Below are 20,596 nucleotides of genomic sequence, written 5' to 3'. Positions count from 1 at the left end.
GTCTCCCAGACTGTTCAGGTGGGAATTACTAAACTAGAGCTTTGTGGCCTCTATCTGACCTGTGGCATAGGACATGCAGGGCCCTTCTGCTCTACCATTTGGGCAGCAATACAGGTGGGGGCTGGGGGGCAGCAACAAGAATGCTACTACCTAACTTCTAGAAAATAAGTAGCCAATGAGCTCTTTTTTACATTTATTCATTTTTGAAAGAGAGACAGGGCATGAGCAGGAGAGGGGGAGAGTGAGAGGGAGATACAGAATCTGAAGCAGGCCCCCAGGCTCTAAGCAGTCAGCACAGAGCCTGACACAGGGCTTGAACCCACAAACCAAACCGTGAGATCATGACCTGAGCCGAAGTCAGATGCTTAACACTGACTGAGCCACCCAAGCATCCCACCAATGAGCTCTTGAAGGTGGAAATGGACATGATGATGGCTGAGGGCTGGCTTTGTGCAGACTGCCCAAGTTAGGACAATAGGGTCACAAGGAACAAGTTGTTTCTATGAAAAATTTATCCAGGCACACTTATTATAATCTGGTTGAAGCCACAATTCTTCTCAAGGCCACAAACATCTTCAGCAAATCAAAATAGACCAAGACTAATTCAAGATGGCAGAACTTCCCTTAAGCCTGGCATTAATTTGTTCTCTGCCTTTCCAGGTCCTCTTCCAAAACAGACTGCAGAGCTATAATTATAAATACATTCAAATACCTCCTCATTAGAATTGTAGTCTGGAGCTGATTAACCTTGGATTATTCTTCCTCCTGTTTGGTCCCAGAAGGTAGTTTGTTCCCCACATGCCTGTTCCTTATCCTGGGCCTAATGGAACAAGTTAACTTTTTGTATCATTAACAAGAATCAACAATTCATGGGCACTGCTCACAATGCAAAAATATTCTCTGTAACATCACTATCCACAAGGATTTTCAGTGGATTCTAGAGAGGTCAAAACATTCCCCTTGACCACCATTCACCAGTTGTCCAGCCGCAAATGATCCGACAGACACTATCAGTCTTTCTTCAGCTGGAAGCAAACCTGACTCCAGTGACATACATGGGGGACAAGATCTCCTTCCCACCCCAGTTCACAATGCCCGATGAAATCCCCCAGATGTCACAAAGTCTTGCCATCCTCTGGCAAACTGAAAGGCTCATTCCTCTGCAGAGGATGGATGGCATTAATTCCAAAAGATTCAAAAAGCACAGCCTCTTTAAGAAGCCTCCATTTTGAAAAAAGATATTTAAGCAAAGCTGTGCTTGATGAAGTGAAATAGAATTAGCTGCTTCAGTGGCACAGGCTTCTCAGATTCATTCTAAGGTAGAATGACTTATTTGCCTCCAAGTGGAACGAACTCAACAACAATATATCACAGTTAACTGTGAGCACAGCTCCATGGAATTTCAGCTGGTGCCTGGAGTACACGGAGGCGCACTTAATATTCCCCAATCTGTAATCAACCTTTTGTACATTTGTTCCTAATCACACGATACTGTTTCATCTTAATGAACTGTTTTCTTAGCATATTACAGTTGGTCATTTCAGCACATCTAATGGCCCATTTGGTAGGTTAAATTACAATTAGGGTCCCTTGGTTTTTTTATTTCCCAGCAAGGCCTGGAGGGGTTTGATATTTTTCCCCTTCCCACTGCTCGATTTCAAGGACAGAATCACAAAAGAACAAAAGCACAGACGTACCTGTTGCAGTCGACGTGGAGCAAGAGATGAGAGGCACTAATTGACAAAGCGACCTTGTGCCACTGTCCATCTGCCATCCGGTATGGAAGCGCCTCGGTCCTGGGCTTCCCGTTATGTATATAGTGATATCGGATCTCATCCCTCAGACCACTGCTCTCTAGTTCAAAATAGCTGTATGGAGAGTAACAAAAATATGTTTGTTTTTACTTCTGGATCCCACAGTTATCAATCCTCCCTACTCACAAACTCACCACCCAGTTTCTCAGAATCTAAAATTAGCTAACAGGATACAAAGATCTAATAACTAAAAACCACTTGTACTGCATGGAATCAAATTCACCTATCATTGGAGAACCTCACAGTGACACCCTGAGCCTCTGAACCAGAGACTGTTTGATCCACTCTGACTTGACAGGCCACAAGCTAATTAGCAAAGCTTGGTGCAAGATCTCTCCAACACTTAAAGGTACAGTTCAGAACCCTCTACAGTCTAAAAACGGCCACTCATGTGAAATGGGCTTAATGATGCTTCATTTTATTTCTGGCTCCTCTACTTTTTTAAGAATTAAAGGAAAACAGAAGTCAGGTTGGGTATCAGGAACTGAAATAAATTGAGATAAGAAAACGTTACTAAACACATTGCCCCCTAGACAAAAAGCCTTAAGTGGACAACAGTTCCTATGTAATGGAGTAGGGGAAGAGTGGCTGAAGCTACTCACATATGGACAGTATCTCAAATTATCATGTCAGGAAACAGGCAATTGAGTCTTTTCTCTCCCCAGATTGTTGTCACATTTTCCAGATCCATGAAAAACTCAGCATCACCACTGCAGTCTGCACTTTTGTCATAAAATGCAGCAGTCAAGTTTGGGACATTCCTTCCAGACATGCTCCAGGGCTGATACTTTGAGTCCAAACCTCTTCTGAAATGCATCATCGTCATTAAATCAAGCCTAATCTCACTGCGAGGCATTGCACTAGGCATTTAACATATACTATCTAACTCATCACCCTGACAAACCTAAAAGGCCGACAGCATCCCTAAGAAACTGAAGTTCTAGAATATACCTACCATGATTTAAATTCAGGTCTAAATCTGACATGCATTTTTCTACCAGCCTGCTGTCCATCTCAGAGGCACAATGACAGTAGTAAAGATGGTCTCAACTGGCATGGTCTGTCAGCAATTCATCTGTACAGACAACTCAAGAAATACCTGCCTATGTAGGTAGCCAGGTACCATCCCTACATTCAAAAGGACCTACTGTTTCTCCTCTAATTAGCTGAGTTGGCCTGACCCCACTAGCCAGATCATAATTTAATCTAAAACACACACACAAAAAAAACATCTTCTATGAGCACCGAAATGAACAGATCTGAAATTCAGCCTCTATTATGAGAGACTCCCAAATCATATGACAATAACAAATGTGTATTTCTTGCTCATCTTTCACAGGGATCCTCCCAAGAGAGCAGTGCTGGCAAAGACTAGACTCTGACCTACCCAATTCATACTAGACAAAGAATCAGGCCCAAGGTCGTAAACTCAAGAGGTTACTTTTACTATTGCAGCCAGCTCCTGAGCCCAGGTACATACTTATTAGTAATAATATAATACATATTTTATAAAACTGCAAAAAAGAAAATCCTTAACATGGAAGACATTCATCTTAAGGGAATTCTCCAAATTGCTTCTAAGCAGCTGGAACACTAAAAGAATCAAAATCAGAGACTTTAAAAGGTCAGCAAGACTTTAGAGATCATCTGGTCATTCATTAATTCATTCAACATTTTGTTACTGAACACATAGTAAAGGGCTAAAAAAGGATTTAAAATATAGATCCTGTTCGGAAGATGCTTTCAGACTAGCAAAAAAGGAAATAAAATGTGTCCCTCATACAAAAGTTAGAAACAAATGGAAGACAAAGGAAGCTGCCATTTCATTTCATATGCCAGGAATGGACCAACTGCTTTCATAAACATCATCTCATTTAATTTCTTCAAGGTTAGTATCTTTATCTCCTTTCTGCAGAGGAGTTCACATGTGATCAGGGATACTAAGTTCCTTACCCAAGGCCAGTTTCTGAATAGAAAAGCAACACGATTTTGTATAAGAGACCTCACCAAGATCGTCATGAGACATCTCTCAATTACTTCACTTTGACCAATAAGCCACTGCTGCAGGAAGGGACAGGACCTTAAAAAGGATGTCAAAGACTTAGAATCCTCCTATAGATCGTCTGATAGAATGAAAAAAAAAAAAAAGAAAAAGACAAAGGGAGGCAGATATATTTAACTAGATTCAATCATTATTCCTGGGGTTATGGCTTCATTGAGCAAGGGCTCATTATAAGCATACCTTTTAAAGATTACTTTACAAAGTACTACAGCAAGCTGTTACCTCAGGGTAATCTCCACATACAGCTAAAAGAGAAGAAATCTGCCTGATTGTTAGGCAAATGGATACTTGGTTCTTAGGGTTAGGTTTCTGACAGCATAATGCACACATTCAGGAAGTGCTAGATTTCCAACAGTGTGGATGAAGTCAAGACCATGTTTTTGGGTTGGTTTTTTTTTGGCTTTTTTGTTTTTTTCAAATACATCAGAAAACTGCTAAAGTGGTCCTACACATGACAAGGAGACTGGAAGGCTAAGTTCTATCTGGGTAAGATGGTTTCGTGGGTGCTGGGAGGGGAATACGGCACTATTTCCAGACTGTAACCCTCTGCTAACAGAAGTGTGGGACTTAGTCCTCCGAGGACCTAGGAGGGGGTCATTTGGCCTAAAGACACCTGGAGGTAGCCTGCAGGGAAGAGTCATGAGTTGCAGTAGAGCCTTGTCATTCAAAGTATGGACCATAGACCAGCATCATCACCACCAGTGGAAATTCAGATTGGCCCCAACCAAGACCTGTGTGACTTAATCTCCATTTTACTAAGATCCCCAGAGGATTCACGCGCATGTTAAAGCTTAAGCAGCTCTACAGTCAAGTATACCAGGTGTTGCTTTACTTCCTGGCCAGCTGGTTAGGGTTGACAGAAGCAGCAGTTAGAGGCTGCTGTGCTGGCAGGGACAAGAAGGGCACTGGAGGTAATCATACAAACAAGAGTCGAGTAAGCTCACGGCCCCTGACCAGTCCTCTTTCTTCAGGCCTCAAGCACGTGAAGGTCTTCTGTGGATTTGGGGGAGGGGACAGCTATATGACTGATAAAAAAAAAAAAAAATCACCTGCCAGACTTCTAAGCAGCACTTCTCCCCTTAGCCTTGGACCTCAGCCAAGTACTCAGCCAATGAACTCTCTCGGCTCCCAGAAAAGTCTGTTTATCATCCTTCAAATAGTTGAAAACAGCAAGGACATTCACTACTGAGTTCTTTCAGACTGAACATCCCTAGCAGCTTCCTTAGACTCCCCACCTAGACAACAAGGCCCTCCTGGACATATATTCTCTGCCTTACTCCTCTTCCCAGATCCTTCCCCATGTTGGTCATCATGCTGTAGCTACAGTAAAATGAATCCTTTTCCCTCTTCAATGGAGCATCCAGCAATGCAGACACTCTCTGGGCTGTCCACAACTACGAGTGCATGCGAATAACGTTTACATCTAACCCTGCAAACCATTTCATACAAAATGTTATGAAACTGATGTTATGAAGGTAAGCATTCCCATCCTGTATTTACACAGCTAAATTTTTTTTTAAACTTAAGCCCTTGCCCTACTTAGACAGGCCCTATCCACCATCAGTGTAATTCTCTAAAAGTCAGCAGTGAGTATTATGAACATAGTTACTATAAACCGAAGTTTTACAAGACTACCTGAATTTCATGCTATTTTGAGGGGAAAAAAACAGGAATAATTCCAATTAACATCTATCAAGATCAGCCAAGTTACTTTTATGGAACTTTTTATCCTTTTCCCCCAAAACTTATACTGAGGTCCATTTTTATTGAACAAGAGAAATTTAAGATTTGAAGTTCATACAGCTGTAAGTGGCAGAACTAGGACTTGACCCCCAGTCTGGTAGACATAAAAGTGGATGCTCCTAATGGCAACACCCCATCACTTTCTACTATCTGAGAGGTTTTAAATGTATTACCACCTCTCATTTTGCCAACAGTCTTAAGTGGTACTTACGAAATTCACATTTTAAGGTAAAAACAAAAGGTTCAAACTGACAAAGTGCCTTGCCCAAAGTCATGTAACTCCTAACATTCAAATCCAGGTCTACTTAGTTCCAAGATTCATGCTCTTCTCACCACACTGTGCTCCTCTCCAGGTACAACTGTATGATCCTATCAAAGCCAGAGGGCAGAGAATTCAGGAAGACTCAGCTCCTCCGTCCTTGGTCCCAGAATGTCCCACCCAGCTAAAGAATCCCTCTGCAGATTCAAGTGCAAGACATCATTTCCTCATGCCATGAGAAATTTATCACAAGGAACAAATTCCATGGGTGTTCACACAGCAGCTCACTTCCCTCTTCTGGCTCTTTGCCAACTGCTGGGATAATGAAGAGAAGCTGCCAAAAATACCAGGAAGGTATAGTGTCCTACCTCAGGCCAGGAGTCTCAAGGACTCTGTGTACTTTAAAAAAAAAAAAAAAAAAAAAAAGGGCAATAGCATAAGTAATATTGCAAAGAACACTGGCCCAAGGCTACCAAGACTTGATTTCAACCTTACACCTGCTTCAAACCATAAAATCTTTGGCAGTTGTGTCCCTGCCCCTCGGTTTCTCCTACCTGTTAAATGATCAGATCTGATCCACAACACCCCAGGATTCCTTGAGAAAAGACTTAGGGTGTCTAAGACACAGAGAATGGATTAGGCATCAGAGAAACTTCACTCTCCGTTGTATAATTTGGAGTTTCCCCATAAGATTCAGTTTAGATAAAAGAAATCTGCTTCCAAAAACAATCTGAAACCACTGAACTAAGAAATCGTTAGGATCCAGCTCTTGTCTAGATTTCTGTAATCCATCACTATTCTGCAAACTGATCAACTTTAAAAGAAAATGAATAATTAGTTGCTCAGCTAGTTTCATTCTCCCCTGGATTTTTCTGGTAATGCTTAGGCTCCAGGCTCCTTAGCAGCTTGAAGGGGAGAAGAGGAAAGGGCATATACAACAGGCATAACTAAGATTCACACCTCACCTTTCTCCCTGGCACACACCAGGCTATTCCCCAGTCCCTCCAAATCTGTAGGGACCACATACCTACCTGTCACCAATAAAACATAAGCAGAGGTAACGTGGAGGACCAAGACTAGGCAGTTAAGAGAGAGTGTGCCTTATCCACGTAAGTTGCACATGATCCAGTAGAGAATTCTGAGATCTTAGTGGGTACTAAGGTCATTAGATGTAATAAACCTGGGTCCTTCAGAAACTGCATGGGGTGGACACTCCCTCGCTCACACAAACTAATACTGAATAGAGACTAACCAAAAATAAATTCTTACTAACAATCCCCAGAGATCTAGAGGTTATTAGACAACCTGAACTCATTAAAAAGAGACACAAGAACATGAAACTGAGGAAAGACAAAAAGCTGACAAGTATCCATGGTGATGAAGCGATTGCTAAGCTAAAAATAGAAATGGCAGGAAACATGAGTACAGTCATCTCCTGTCTTGTATAGGACACATAACCAAATTACATGGCTCAGAGTTTTACAAATGGTATTTTCCAAAAAACACTAATAACGTTATCTCCCACCTTACATGCTCTTCAATGTAATCTTGATATTCTTCCAATTGAAAGGCTTGGATATATATACCCAAATCTTGATCTGGGTGGGTTTTTAAGTGCTTTAAGAGCAGAAGCAATGCTTGGTAACTTCCAAGGCTGGGTCATAAAACCTCAAGCAGTTTCTACCTTGTCTGTCAGAACACTTGAGCCTGAAGTCATGACCCACCATGAAGAGTTCTAACTACCCTGAGGCTGCCATGCTACAAGGAAGCCCAGACCACATTGGGAAGACCACGTCAAATGCTGGAAAGCCCTAACTGGGATCCCAGCCAACACCACACATATAAATGGAAATACCTCCAGATGGTTTCCCCAGCTGTCCACTCTCCCCAGCTGATGCTGCTAACATTATGAAACAGAGACTAGCCATCCCTCTGGACTCTGTCCAAATTCCTGACCCACAGAATCTGCAAGCATATAGTAAGTTCGGGGGTGGTTTGTTACACATCAGTAGCCTTTGGAACACTAACTTTGTGCATACTGGTTTATATCTTTAAAATCTGAAACTATAATTTAGGTAATGTCCCTACCTAAATGCCTAGGGCCATTGGCCAGACGATCAAATCCCACTGTGCCAATTTTCTGCTTACAGGCCCACAAACTTATAACTATGCTTTTCTTCTATCAAAAGTGGAATTCTGCTCAAAAAATGCAATGTAAGATCAGTAAATCACTTCTTAAAATGCATGTTTCTCAGAGCCTATTTAAAAAGATAAATGCATTGTCTTTCTCAGTAATCCATTATTTCCCTTGTATCAAGTCCCAATACATTGGCCTAAAACTTCATGTTTCCTGAACTGGAAGTGGTCATCTCAGTGGTCCCTTTATAAATCAGTTACTTTCTACGGGTTCTAGCCCAAGTGCTCTTCCCGCCTACAGAGTTATTTGACAAAGGTAAAAGAAATGTCCCAATTTACCTGGACAAACTTCCACTACTCCCAAATTCTATTTCCTTTACTCAGAGCAATATGGAACAGTAGAAACAGCAGAAAATACATGCCTAATATACAAGAAGCTTCAGAATCCAGCCAACATGTGTTCAATCCCTGCCTCAGGCATTGAATCCCCAAGTAGAAACAGACAAGACACACCATTTCCCTAAACCTCACTTTCTTCATCTGTTAGAAAATAACATCTACTTCACAACTTTCTTGGGAGAAAAACATATGATACAGTGTTGGTAATTTCCCCACAAAGAGCCTACTGTCCACTAGTGACTATTCTTTCCCTTCTCTCTTTCTGCATGCATGGAAACAAACAGCCTCAGAGGTATGAAGCTGCTGAAAGGGTACACACACCCTGCCTTTTCTCAGAAAGTGTTTCTCTGCCTTCCCCTTTCCCTTGTTCAGACTTGACCCGGTGATCTTGCTTGCAGTTGTAAACTTACCCGTCAGTTCTGTATTCAACCCTCTTAGCAAATATCTAGCAGAAGATTAAAGGGGACAGTAATTACAAACTGCTGGTTATTGAAAAGAAAACATTCACTGTTAAATGAAATGTAAAAATAAGTCTCTTTGCATCTACTCAAAACCATTCCACTACAATCTTTAAAGTTTATTTGAGAGAGCATATGTAGGAGGGGCAGAGAGAGAAGGAGGGAGAGAATCCCCAACAGGCTCTGCATGATCACCGTAAGGAGCCCAATGTGGGGCTTGAACTCACAACCTCATGAGATCATGACCTGAGCTAAAATCAAGATATGCATGTTTAACCAAATGAACGACCCAGGCGCCCTGGCCCCCAATTACAGTCTTTAAAGCATGCAAGTAAGCCATGCTGTGCTTACTGAAGTAACAAGCACATGCTTCTAACTATCCCACATACTGACAGGAGACATGAAAGCTTGCAAAGTTAGGAGATTTCTTTTCCCAATTAAAAAACAAATTCTAAGATTAAAGCAACCAATGAGCTAGTTGACAACAGGGAAGAATGCAATGTTAGTTTCTGACCACAGATGCCTTCAAATACAGTCAAAGTATTAAATAAACAAGCCCAAGGCAAGGAGCATCTTATCTGCATCTTATCTGAAGCCCAAGGTATAGTTCCTTACCCCAGGAACTCACAATAAAGAGGTTTCTAAATATCAAGATCTAAGAAAAAGGAACCAATGATTGTTGTAGTTATGGCAAATATATATATAGCACTTGTTATACTTCAAAGTTTTCTTAAAGACTTAAAGAAACATTGTTCCCAACAAAAAAATAACAGTCTTCACTTTTAACTATAATATTTTAAGTTTAAATGTTTAACTTGAATTTTTTACTTCCATGTTCAAAAAGCAATTTATCTTTATGTACTTGGTGAAGAGCACCCAATATCTCTCATAGGCAACTATTGTTATCAGTTTCCTGTGTATCCCTCCAAAGTGTTTTGATTTTTTTTTTAAGAGTAATTTAGACTTCCAAATTGTAAATAAAGAACAGAGAGTTCTCATATACCCCATATCTGGTCTCCTTCTATTAACATCTTACATTCATATGGTACATTCATCACAACTAATGAGCCAATATGGATACAATATGATCCAAAATCAAGAGTTTAGTCAGATAACTTTAATTTTCAACCAATAGCCTTTTTCTGCTCCACAATCCCATCCAGGAGACATTAGATTCAATTGACAGGTCTCATTAGACACTTTTTAGTGGGGCCAGTTTAGACTTTGTTTTTTTATGACCTTGGAAACTGAGGATTACTGATGAGGAATTTTATAGAATTTCCCCCAATTGTGACTGGTCTGGTGTTGTCTCACATTTAGATTTGGGTTGTAGGTTTGGGGAAGGAAGTGTAATTCTCATGACAGCATATCAAAAATACATACTACCAACATGTCTTACTAGTTTTGATTATTAATCTTGGTATTAACCTTCCTGGTGAAATAGTGTCTGTCAGGTTTCTTCACTGTGAGGTTAGTCCTCCCTCTCCTCCCTTTTCATACTGTCCTCTTTGGGAGGAAGTCTACGGGCAGTCCACACTAACCTAGTGGGGAGTTAAGCTCTACCTCCTTGGAGTATCTCAATTATTTAGAATTCTACTGCATGGAAGATTTGTCCATTCTCTCATTTCTTTATTCAGTCATTTATTCAAAACTATTTACTCAGGTGTTTTATACTTTGGTTTACCATCCAATAGCAGTTTATTTGGTCACCAAAATGATTCCAGCATGGGCCACTGGAAGTTTTTTCAGCTGGATCCTATGTCCCTTTAACATACTTCCTTCACTTATGGTACAAGATGCTCAAGGCTGGTCTTACAGGTTTACTGACTCAGTTCTAAAATTGGCCATTTCTCCAAGGAAACCTTTGGAGAAATTTCTCATTAGAAAATGGTAGTAGAAACCAAGATCTGGCTGTTTGGTGTGCTCATTGGTACTGGGGTACCATCATTGCTTCTAGGCCATCTTAGCTGATAGAGCAAAGAAATGTATATGGTATAATAACTAGTGTATATATACAGGTCTGTATTTCTGTATGTGTGTGTATCTGAATTAAAATTATACTGATGCCTTCAACTCTAATCTGTTACCATATGGATTATTCTAGCCTTTTCCCATATTTATCCATAACCTCCCACAATCCACCCTCTATTACTTCCAGAGTACACATACCGTGATTTTACAACTGTTAAGCTATACCTTTGTGTAAATAATTATCTACTAGAATGAAGCATCTATATACCATTCCTTTTGCCTTTAGTCTTACTGACTCCACTTATTTCTGAAGTTACTCAGGTCAGCAATTTCTCCAACCCCCTTTTCATGAAGGTTGTTCCACCTATTTGTAATAGAGTTAGTCTGTTCAGTCACTTTCCACATTCCATCTCACAATCCCCCAATCTTCCAATTTTTTTTTTACAATATGCATAAAGTTTACTCTTTGTGCCATAAATTCCTATGGGTTTTAACAGATTCCCAGTGTCACCTATCCACCATTAATTAGGGTGTCATACTCCATAGTTTCTCTGCTTGAAAAAAAAAAATCTGTTTTTCACCTATTTAACCCTCAAAGCCCTGGAAATCACTCGTCTGTTTAACCCTTCTATTTTTGCCTCTTCCAGAATTTCATATAAATGGAATCATACAGTATACAGCCTTATCAGACTGGGTTCTTTTATTCAGTAATATGAATTTAAGGCTCATTCATGTCTTTGTATGGCTTAACAGGTTTTTCCTTTCCTTTAATCACTGAATAGTATCCCATTGCATAGACATACCAAGATTCATCCATTCACCTCCTGAAAGATACTTTGGTTTCCTCCTGTTTTATATGATTATAAATAAAGCAGTTTAGTAAATTTTGTATTCAGGTTTTTGTGTGAAAATAAGTTTTAGAAACAGCTAAGTACTCAGGAGTGTGATTTCTGGATTATGTAGTAAGACCACATTGAGCTTTGTAAGACATTAACCAACTATCTTCCAAAGTGGCTGTACTAGATTACATTTCCACCAGAAATGAGAGTGCCTGATGCTATACATTCTCCCCAGTAATTGGTTTTGTCAGTTTTTTTTTTTTACCTTTAGCCATTCTAATTAGTGTGTAAAAGTATCTTCTTTGCATTTCACTAATGAAAAAAGATATTTGCTCACTGTTGAATTTTAAAAGTTCTTCATATATTTTGGACACACATCCTTTAACAGATATATTTTGCAAATATTTCTCTGAGTCTGTGACTCTTGTTTTCACTCTTAATAGTGTCTTTTGCAGAGCACAGGGCTTTGTTTTAGTAAAATCCAACTTACCAAATTTTTTTCATGGATCATACGATTGATATTGTAAAGAACTCATCACCAAACCCAAGGTCATGTAGATTTTCCCCTCTGTTTTCTTCTAGAAGTTTTAAAGTCTTGCATTTTAAGACTTGTGATCAATTTTGAGTTAATTTTTGTGAAAAGTGTAAGGTCTGTGTTAAAATTCATTTTGCATAAGGACATCCAATTATTTCAGGATCTTTTAGTTAATAAAACCATGCCTTCTTACACAGGTTAATGCTATAAAAGTACTAACCTATTCTTTTTCCCCATCTTTCTAACATAAATGGTAGTATACGATCTTCACTGTTCCACACTTTTCATGACACTTTTTTTTTTAACACACAGAACTTACTCTTTATCTTTAGTTTAATAAACATTCTCCCATTCAAAATAACAAGAAAATAAATAATCAGTTACCTTCTTATAGCACAAATCTAAACTACAACTAGTCAAAGGCCCATTTTCTTAAGGCTAAGCCAGGCTTACATTCTGTGGAAGCAAGATTGAAAATCATATGTAAGACATAGCACTAAGTGTTACCTAGTAAGCACCAAGTAAGGCCTTTGATTTACATTCCTCCCTTCAAAGAATTTGCGTACCATTTGATAAGGTAAAATAAAAAACCTAAAGAAAAACAAACAATGAAGCCACACCTTTGAAGAAAGGGGGATAAAAAAAATTACTGACTTGTGATCCAGAAATGTTTCAAAAATGAAATAGAGACAGAAGAACTTTTTAAATTGAAGGGAGAAAAAACTGCTTCCCCATTGTAGATTCTTGCCACCTTTGTCATACATTAATTGACTAAATGTGGGTTTATTTCTGGACTCTATTCTATTCCATTGATAAGGTGTCCATGTTTGTGCCAGTACCACACTCGTTTGTACCCCATCTTAAAGTCTGGGATTATGCTATCTCCAGCTTTGCTATTCTTTTCCAACACTGCTTTGGGTATTTGGGGTCTTTTGTGATTCCATACAACTTGTAAGATTATTTTTTCTAGTTCTCTGAAAAACGTTGTTGGTATTTTGATAGAGATTGCATTAAATCTGTAGATTAAGATGTTCGTATGGCACAGAATATTAGTTCTACCAATCCTTGAGCATGGAATATCTTTCCATTTGTTTATATCATCTTCAATTTCTTTCATCAGTGTTTTATAATTTTCAGAGCACAGGTCTTTCACCTCCTTGGTTAAGTTTATTCCCAGGTATTTTACTCTCTGGTACAGCTGTAAATGGTGTTTTCTTAATTTATCTTTCTGCTGCTTCATTAAAAGTAGATAGAAACACATTTCTGTACATTGATTTTGTATCCTGTGACCCTACTGAATTCATTTATCAGTTCTAGTAGTTTTTTAGTCAAGTCTTTAGAATTTTCTATGCATAGTATCATGTCTTCTGCAACTAGTAAAAGTTTTACTTCCCTACCAATTTGGATGCCTTTTTTTTTTTATCTTGTCTGATTATTCCTTAAAAACTTAAAATTACCCAGGCACCTGGGCGGCACAGTTGGTTAAGTGTCCAACTTCAACTCAGGTCATGATCTCGCAGTTCACAAGTTTGAGCCCCCTGTCAGGCTCTGTGCTGACAGCTCAGAGCCTGGAGCCTGCTTCAGATTCTTTGTCTGTCTCCCTCTCCCTCTCCCCCCCACCTTGTCTCTGCCCTCCCCAACTCATGCTCTGTCTCTCTCTCTCAAAAGTAAATAAACATTTAAAAAAATTAAAATTACCATATGATGGAGTGATTCCATTACTAGGTATTTATCCAAAGAAAGCAGTGTGGAATTCCATTACTAGGTATTTATCCAAAGAAAGCAGTGTGCACTCGTGTGGAATTTAAGAAAATGAAAATGAAAAACAAAAAGCAGACTCAAATACAGAGAGCTGATGGTTACCACAGGGAAGGTGGGTAAGGAATAGGTGAAATAAAAGGATCAAGAGCACCTTTATCTTGATGAACACTGAGAAAAGTATAGAGTTGTTGAATCATACCATACACCCTAAACAAGTAAGTGTGTTAATTATAGCTGAATAAAAAAAATGGAGGTAGAAGGTGAGAAAGGTGCTTCAGGAAGGAGAAATGCAAAGGACAGGAGGAGGAAGTTTGACAGTCAGGCAACAGAAAAAGATCAAGTAAGGATAGCACTGAGTATGTGCAAGCAGAGTGCAAAGGAGCTGGGAAACAGCCAATGAGTCAACAGGTGCTGGATTCACAGAACCCATCTCTGACATTTGACCTTTACCCTGAACCCTCAGTTCTCAAGCCATCTTCTACCAGGACAAATAGGTGATTTCACAGGCATTTAACACTCCAAAAGATGTCAATTTCTGGCACATTACCCCTAACTTCAGTCTTTTTTCCTACCTCTCAGAAAGCACTTCAGATCAGGGGCTCCAATGTACCCTGAATCCACTAAAATACATTAGGGTATTTTTTTAACATAAGTTAATCACAAACTTTTAACTACAGTTTAGGCCTGTCTTCTGAGCTATATACTTGAATAGCCAATTGTCTACTGAACTCCACTTTGATCATTCAAATTCAGTAAACTCAAGACATAACTAACTCTCCATCTATACCCAGTCCTCACTCACTATGGTCTACATCAAAATGAGGGCTAGAAACCTAAGCATGGTCTTTTATACTTCTCTACCCAGTGCCTGATGTACAACCCCTTGTCAAGTCCTATGGCTTCTACTCCTGGGTACTCTATTCCTCACCTCCTCCACTGCTACCATCCTTTTCTAAGCCACCATCACCTCTTACTGGCAACTGCATAGCCTCACAACTAGCCCCCCTGAATCCACTCTGGTCCCTTCAAATCCACTCTACTGCCAGCCATCTTTTTTTTAAGTTTTTTCAACATTTATTTGTTATTGAGAGACACAGAGAGACAGAGCGTGAGCAGGGGAGGGGCAGAGAGAGAGGGAAACATAGAATCCCAAGCAGGCTCCAGGCTCTAAGCTGTCAGCACAGAGCCCAACATGGGGCACGAACTCACAAATCGTGACATCATGACCTGAGCCAAAGTTGGTCGCTTAACCAACTTAGCCACTCAGGCTCCCCGCCAGTCATCTTTATAAAACAAAAATCCCATCACTAATCTCTTCCAATCACCTCCCACCCTAAGCTTACAAATCAATGACTTATGGCTGCTAAGCTTAAGACTAGAATTCTTAGACACGGCCACCAAGAATCCACATGCTCTGGGCCCCTGCCTACCTGTCCAGCTTCAGCTTGTATACTCTCCATGTTGTTTTCTGCACACCAACCTTCTTTCAGGTCTTTGAACATACCCCGATACCTCCCACCAAAATGCAGCACTTACACATTCCACCCTGCAGTCCAAAACACTCTCACTCCCATTCTTTACAAAATTAACATGTACTCATCCTGCACTAATCACCTTGTAGGTCACCTGCCCAGGAAGACTTCACTAATAAGCACTTCTCACCACTGGCCAGGATTTTTCATAGACTATGTTCCTTTCCTCCATAGTACTTATTTCTAAATATGCATTTTTGTCTTTTTTTAATATCTGTCTTTCCCACTAGATTAAAAGCTCTATGAACATACTGACCAACCACGTCTGTTTTTGCTCATCACTGCATCTTCAGAGTCTACCATAGGGCCTAGCATAAAGACTTAATATTTTTGGAACACATTAATATCTGGTTTTTATTAACAGTAATAAATCATATATGGCACATCTCACAGCTGATTGTGATAGATTAAAATGCTTTAACATTGAATTTGAGAATCACTATTGTAGTAAACAAAAGTTCCCCAAAGTCATTTGATAAAAGCACCATTCAATTAATGACTATATAATAATAGCTAACATTTATCAAGTTTTTACCACATACCAGATTCGTACTTTGTAGTATTTCAGTGAATTAACAATCCAGTTAATAGGAATTTTATCTTCATTTAACAAGAAATCAAGTCAAAGTAACATGATCAAAGACAAAGCTAGGATGATGATACCTATGTGCCAGACTCCTAAAAAAACGAGAATCAAAACAGACTCACCTGACCTGTCCCACAACTAAAACCACCACAAGAATCACTGGGAAAGCTGATGTCATGGGTGGAGAACTGCACTGCCAAGGCCAACCATTCTGGGTTAGAAACAGACACTTTGAACTGGCACAGGGTAGGACCCTCCTTTGTCCATGAGGCTGATGTCCCCAAGTACTGAAGGCTGAGAGTGACTGCCACAGGAAACAAGGGTTAGTGATCTGACTGCTTATGTTATCAAGACTTGACCTCTCAACATAGTGAGGTATGTTGTACGTAACATACTTACAATGAGATTTCTTTAAGAACTCAATAAAACCAATGGCCAACAAAGCAATCAAAGATTAAAAAAAAAATACATGGAGAAAAATGAAAATGAAAACACAATGGTTCAAAATCTTTGGGGTGCAATGAGTTCTAGAGGGAAATATACAGCAATGCAGGCCTACTTCAAGCAACAAGGACAAGCTCAAACAATCCAAACTATACCTAAAGGAACTAGAAAAAGAACAAAGTCCAAGATGAGTAGAAGAGGGAAAAAACAAAACAGAAAAATGACTTAAAAAATGAAACCAAGAGCTGATTCTTTGAAACGATTACATGGATAAACCCTTAACCAGACTCAAAAAGAGAAACGACCCAAATAACATCAGAAACAATAGAGTGCAACGGACACCACAGAAATACACAGGATTTTAAGAGAAGAAAAATCTTACCAAAAAAATAAATAAATAATAATAATACACACACACATACACACACCAACAAATAGAACAACCTAGAAGAAATGGATAAATTCCTAGAAACATAAAACCTTCCAAAATTGCACCAGGAACAACTAGAAAACCTGAACATATCACAAGTAATGAAATGAACAGGTATGCAAAAAAACTTGCAAAAAACAGAAGTCCAGGACCAGAAGGAGGTACCAGTGAATTCTACAAAACCTTTAAAGAAGAATTAACACTATTCTCCTCAAAGTGTTCCAAAAAACAGAAGAGGAAGGAAAGCTTCTAAATACATTCTACAAGGCCAGCATTGCCCCAATCCTAAATCCAGACAAAGACAAAGACATTACAAAAAAGAACACTACAAAACAATCCCATTTACAATGACATCAAAAGTAAAATACCTAGAAATAAACCGTGCCAAGGTGGTATATAAAAAAAAAAAAAACCCACCTCTGCTTTCTTAAAATTATCAAACACTAGTGAAAGAAACTGAAGATGACAGAAACAAAAGAAAAGATATTCCATGTTCATGGGTTTGAAGGATACTGTTACAATGTCCAGACTGCTTAAAGCAATCTACAGATTTAATGCAATCCCTATCAAAATACCAAAAGCATTCTTCACAAAAGTGGAAGAAGTAATCCTAAAATTTTTTATCAAACCACAAAAGACCACTTTCTATCACCATATACAAAAATAAACTCAAAGTGGATTAAAGATCTAAATGTGAGCCTGAACCCATGAGAACACCTAGGAGAAAACATAGGCAGCAATCTCTTGGTCACTGGCCTATGCAGCATATTTATGGATAGGTCTCCTCCAACAAGGGAAACTAAAGCAAAATGAACCACTGGTAATACAGAAATAAAGGGCTTGCACAGCCAAAGAAACCAAGAAAACAAAAGGGCAACCTAGAGAATGGTAATGTAATTATTTTGCTGATACTTTTCTACCTACTGAATTAGAAGCTCCATGAACACACGGACCATATCGGTTTTTGCTCATTATTCTAATTCCAGAGCTTAGCGCAGAGTTTAGCATATAGTAGAAACTTAATAGTTTTGCAATTAATGACATTCACCAATCTCTGGTTTTCATTAATACTAATGCAGTGCATATGACGCACCTCGCTAATTATGATACATCACACTGCTTTGACATTGTAGTTGAGAATCACTAATGTAGAAAATAAAAGTTTCTTGTGAAGGTGATTCAGTAAAAGCAATACTGAAATAATAGTTGACTTTTTTTTTTTTTAATTAGCGAGTTTATTGACTCACTGTATTGGAAAATACAGAGGATATCAAGCTTCTGGGTTTCTCACAGATCTAGTGTTGTTTTCTGTCTGCCTTTCTCCTCTGCCATCCAATGCATTGTCTCCAACCCAATACAACGGAGTCCCAGAGAGGCTGCCAAAAGTAGATGGGCTATTTGCATTATACAAAATGCCCAAAGAGAATGAATGCTTTCCTCAGTCATCAGGCAAGGGATCTCAGCTCAATGCCAATCCTCTTGCCAGTAGAATGTCATGTGCTTCTTGTCTGTATGTCAACTATACTCAAACAAATGTTACATAGTTTCAGGTGCACAACTTAATGATTTAAACTTATACACTGTCCTATGTTTACCACAAGCTACCATGTGTCCCCATACATCGTTATTACACTATCTTTGACTATGTTCCCTATGCTGTGACTTTTATTCCCATACCTTATTAATTCCATAACTGGAAGCCTGTATCTCCCACTTTTTTATCCATTGTGCCCAATTCCCCATCTCCCTCCCCTCTGGCAACCATCACTTTGTTCTATATCAATGATTCTGCTTGTTGCTTATTCATTTTTTTTTAGATGCCACTTGGGAGTAATATATGGTGTTTTTCTTGGACTTATTTCACTTAGCATAATACTCTGTAGGTCCATCCATGTTGTCTCACATGGCACAATCTCATTTATGGCTGTATAATATTCCATTGTACATATATGCACACCACATCTTTCTTATCTCTTCATCTATTAATGGACATTTCAGTTGCTTCCAGATCTTGACTATCATAAATAATGCTTCAATAAACACAGGGGTGCATACATCTTTCTAAATTAGTGTTTTTGTTTTCTTTGAGTAAATACCCAGTGGTGGAATTATTGGATCACGTGGTATTTCTTTAAGGATCTTCCATACTGTTTTCCACAGTATGGGAAATTGGCTGCACCAATTCACATACCCACCAACAGTGGAGGAGGGTTCCTTTTCTTCCACATCTTTATCAACACTTATTTCTTGTCTTTTTGATTTTAGCCATTCTGACAGGTGTCAAGTGGTATCTCATTGTGGTTTTTATTTGCATTTCCCTGATAATTACTCACGTTGAGCATCGTTTCATGTGTCTGTTGGCATCTGTAGGGCTTCTTTGGACAAGTATTTTCCAGGTCCTCTGTCCATTTTTTTAATAAGATTGCTTTTTGGTGTTACATAAGCTCTTAATATATGTTGGATATTAAGCCCTTATCAAATATATCATTTGCAAGTGTCTTCTCTCATTCAGTAGGTTGTTTTTTAGTTTTGTTGATGGTTTCCATTACAGTGCAGAAGCTTTTTACTTTGATGTAGTCCTAACAGTGTATGCTTTTGTTTCCCGTGCCTTAGGAGATCTATCAAGGAAAATGTTAAGACCCACGTCAGAGAAATTATTGCCTGTGTTCTCTTCTAGGATTTTTATGGTTTTAGGTTTCACATTTATATCTTTAATCCATTTTTGAGTTTATTTTTGTGTATGGTGTTAAAAGGTGGTCCAGTTTTCCCAGCACCATTTATTGAAAAGACAGTCTTTTCCCCATTGTGTATTCTTGCCTACTTTGTCATAGGTTAACTAGCCATAAAATCATGAGTTTAATTCTGGACACTCTATCCTGTTTCCTTAACCTACGTGTCTATGTTTGTGCCAGTACCATACTCCATTTTGATTAATACAGCTTTATAGTATATTTTGAAACCTGGAATTGTGATTCCTCCAGCTTTGTTCTTCTTTCTTAACATTGCTTTGGCTATTCAAGGTCTTTTGTGGTTCAGTACAAATTTTAGGATATGTTCTAGTCTTGTAAAAAATGCTGTTGGTATTTTGTTAGGGACTGCACAGAATCTGTAGATTGCTTTGGGTAATATGTACATTTAAACAGTATTAATTTTTCTAATCCAGGAGCACAGTGTATCTCTTCATTTGCTACAAATGACATATCCATTAAGGGGTTAATATCCAAAATATATAAAGAACCCGTACAAGTCAGGCATCCCTGACTGTACTGCAGCATTATTTATAATAAACGTGATACAGAAGCAACCCAAGTGTCCAACAGATGAAGTGGTATATATACACAATGGAATACTACTGAGACATAACGAATGAGATCTTGCCATTTTCAACAACATGGATGGGCCTAGAGGGTATTATGCTAAGCAATAACTCAGAATAACAAATACCATACACTTTACTTTTATGTGGAACCTAAAAAAACAGACTCAAGGGGCGCCTGGGTGGCTCAGTCGGTTGAGCGTTCGACCTCGTCTCAGGTAATGATCTCATGGTCCGTGAGTTCGAGCCCTGTGTCGGGCTCTGTGCTGACAGCTCAGAGCCTGGAGCCTGCTTCAGATTCTGTGTCCCCC

The 20,596-nt window shown here is 39.0% G+C and overlaps 1 protein-coding gene across 3 annotated transcripts in view; it reads right to left on the bottom strand.

Moving 5' to 3' along the window:
• NELL1 (neural EGFL like 1) overlaps nt 1–20,596 on the bottom strand; it is an 896,605-nt gene that overhangs the window by 762,776 nt on the left and 113,233 nt on the right. For 2 of the 3 annotated variants that reach the window (XM_047071414.1, XM_047071415.1), the window contains exon 4: nt 1,698–1,868. The exons of the other annotated variant lie outside the window; for it this stretch is intronic. In XM_047071414.1, the coding sequence (XP_046927370.1) occupies nt 1,698–1,868 (171 nt within the window). The remainder of the gene's footprint in view (nt 1–1,697; nt 1,869–20,596) is intronic. 3 annotated transcript variants of the gene reach the window in all.

Source organism: Lynx rufus, unplaced genomic scaffold (genome assembly GCF_022079265.1).
Source record: "Lynx rufus isolate CCGP_SWC_20201006 ecotype Redwood Valley unplaced genomic scaffold, mLynRuf1.p SCAF_9, whole genome shotgun sequence".
NCBI lineage: Eukaryota > Metazoa > Chordata > Mammalia > Carnivora > Felidae > Lynx > Lynx rufus.
Note: the sequence above shows the minus strand (reverse complement) of the source record. Positions and strands in the feature narration are given on the sequence as shown.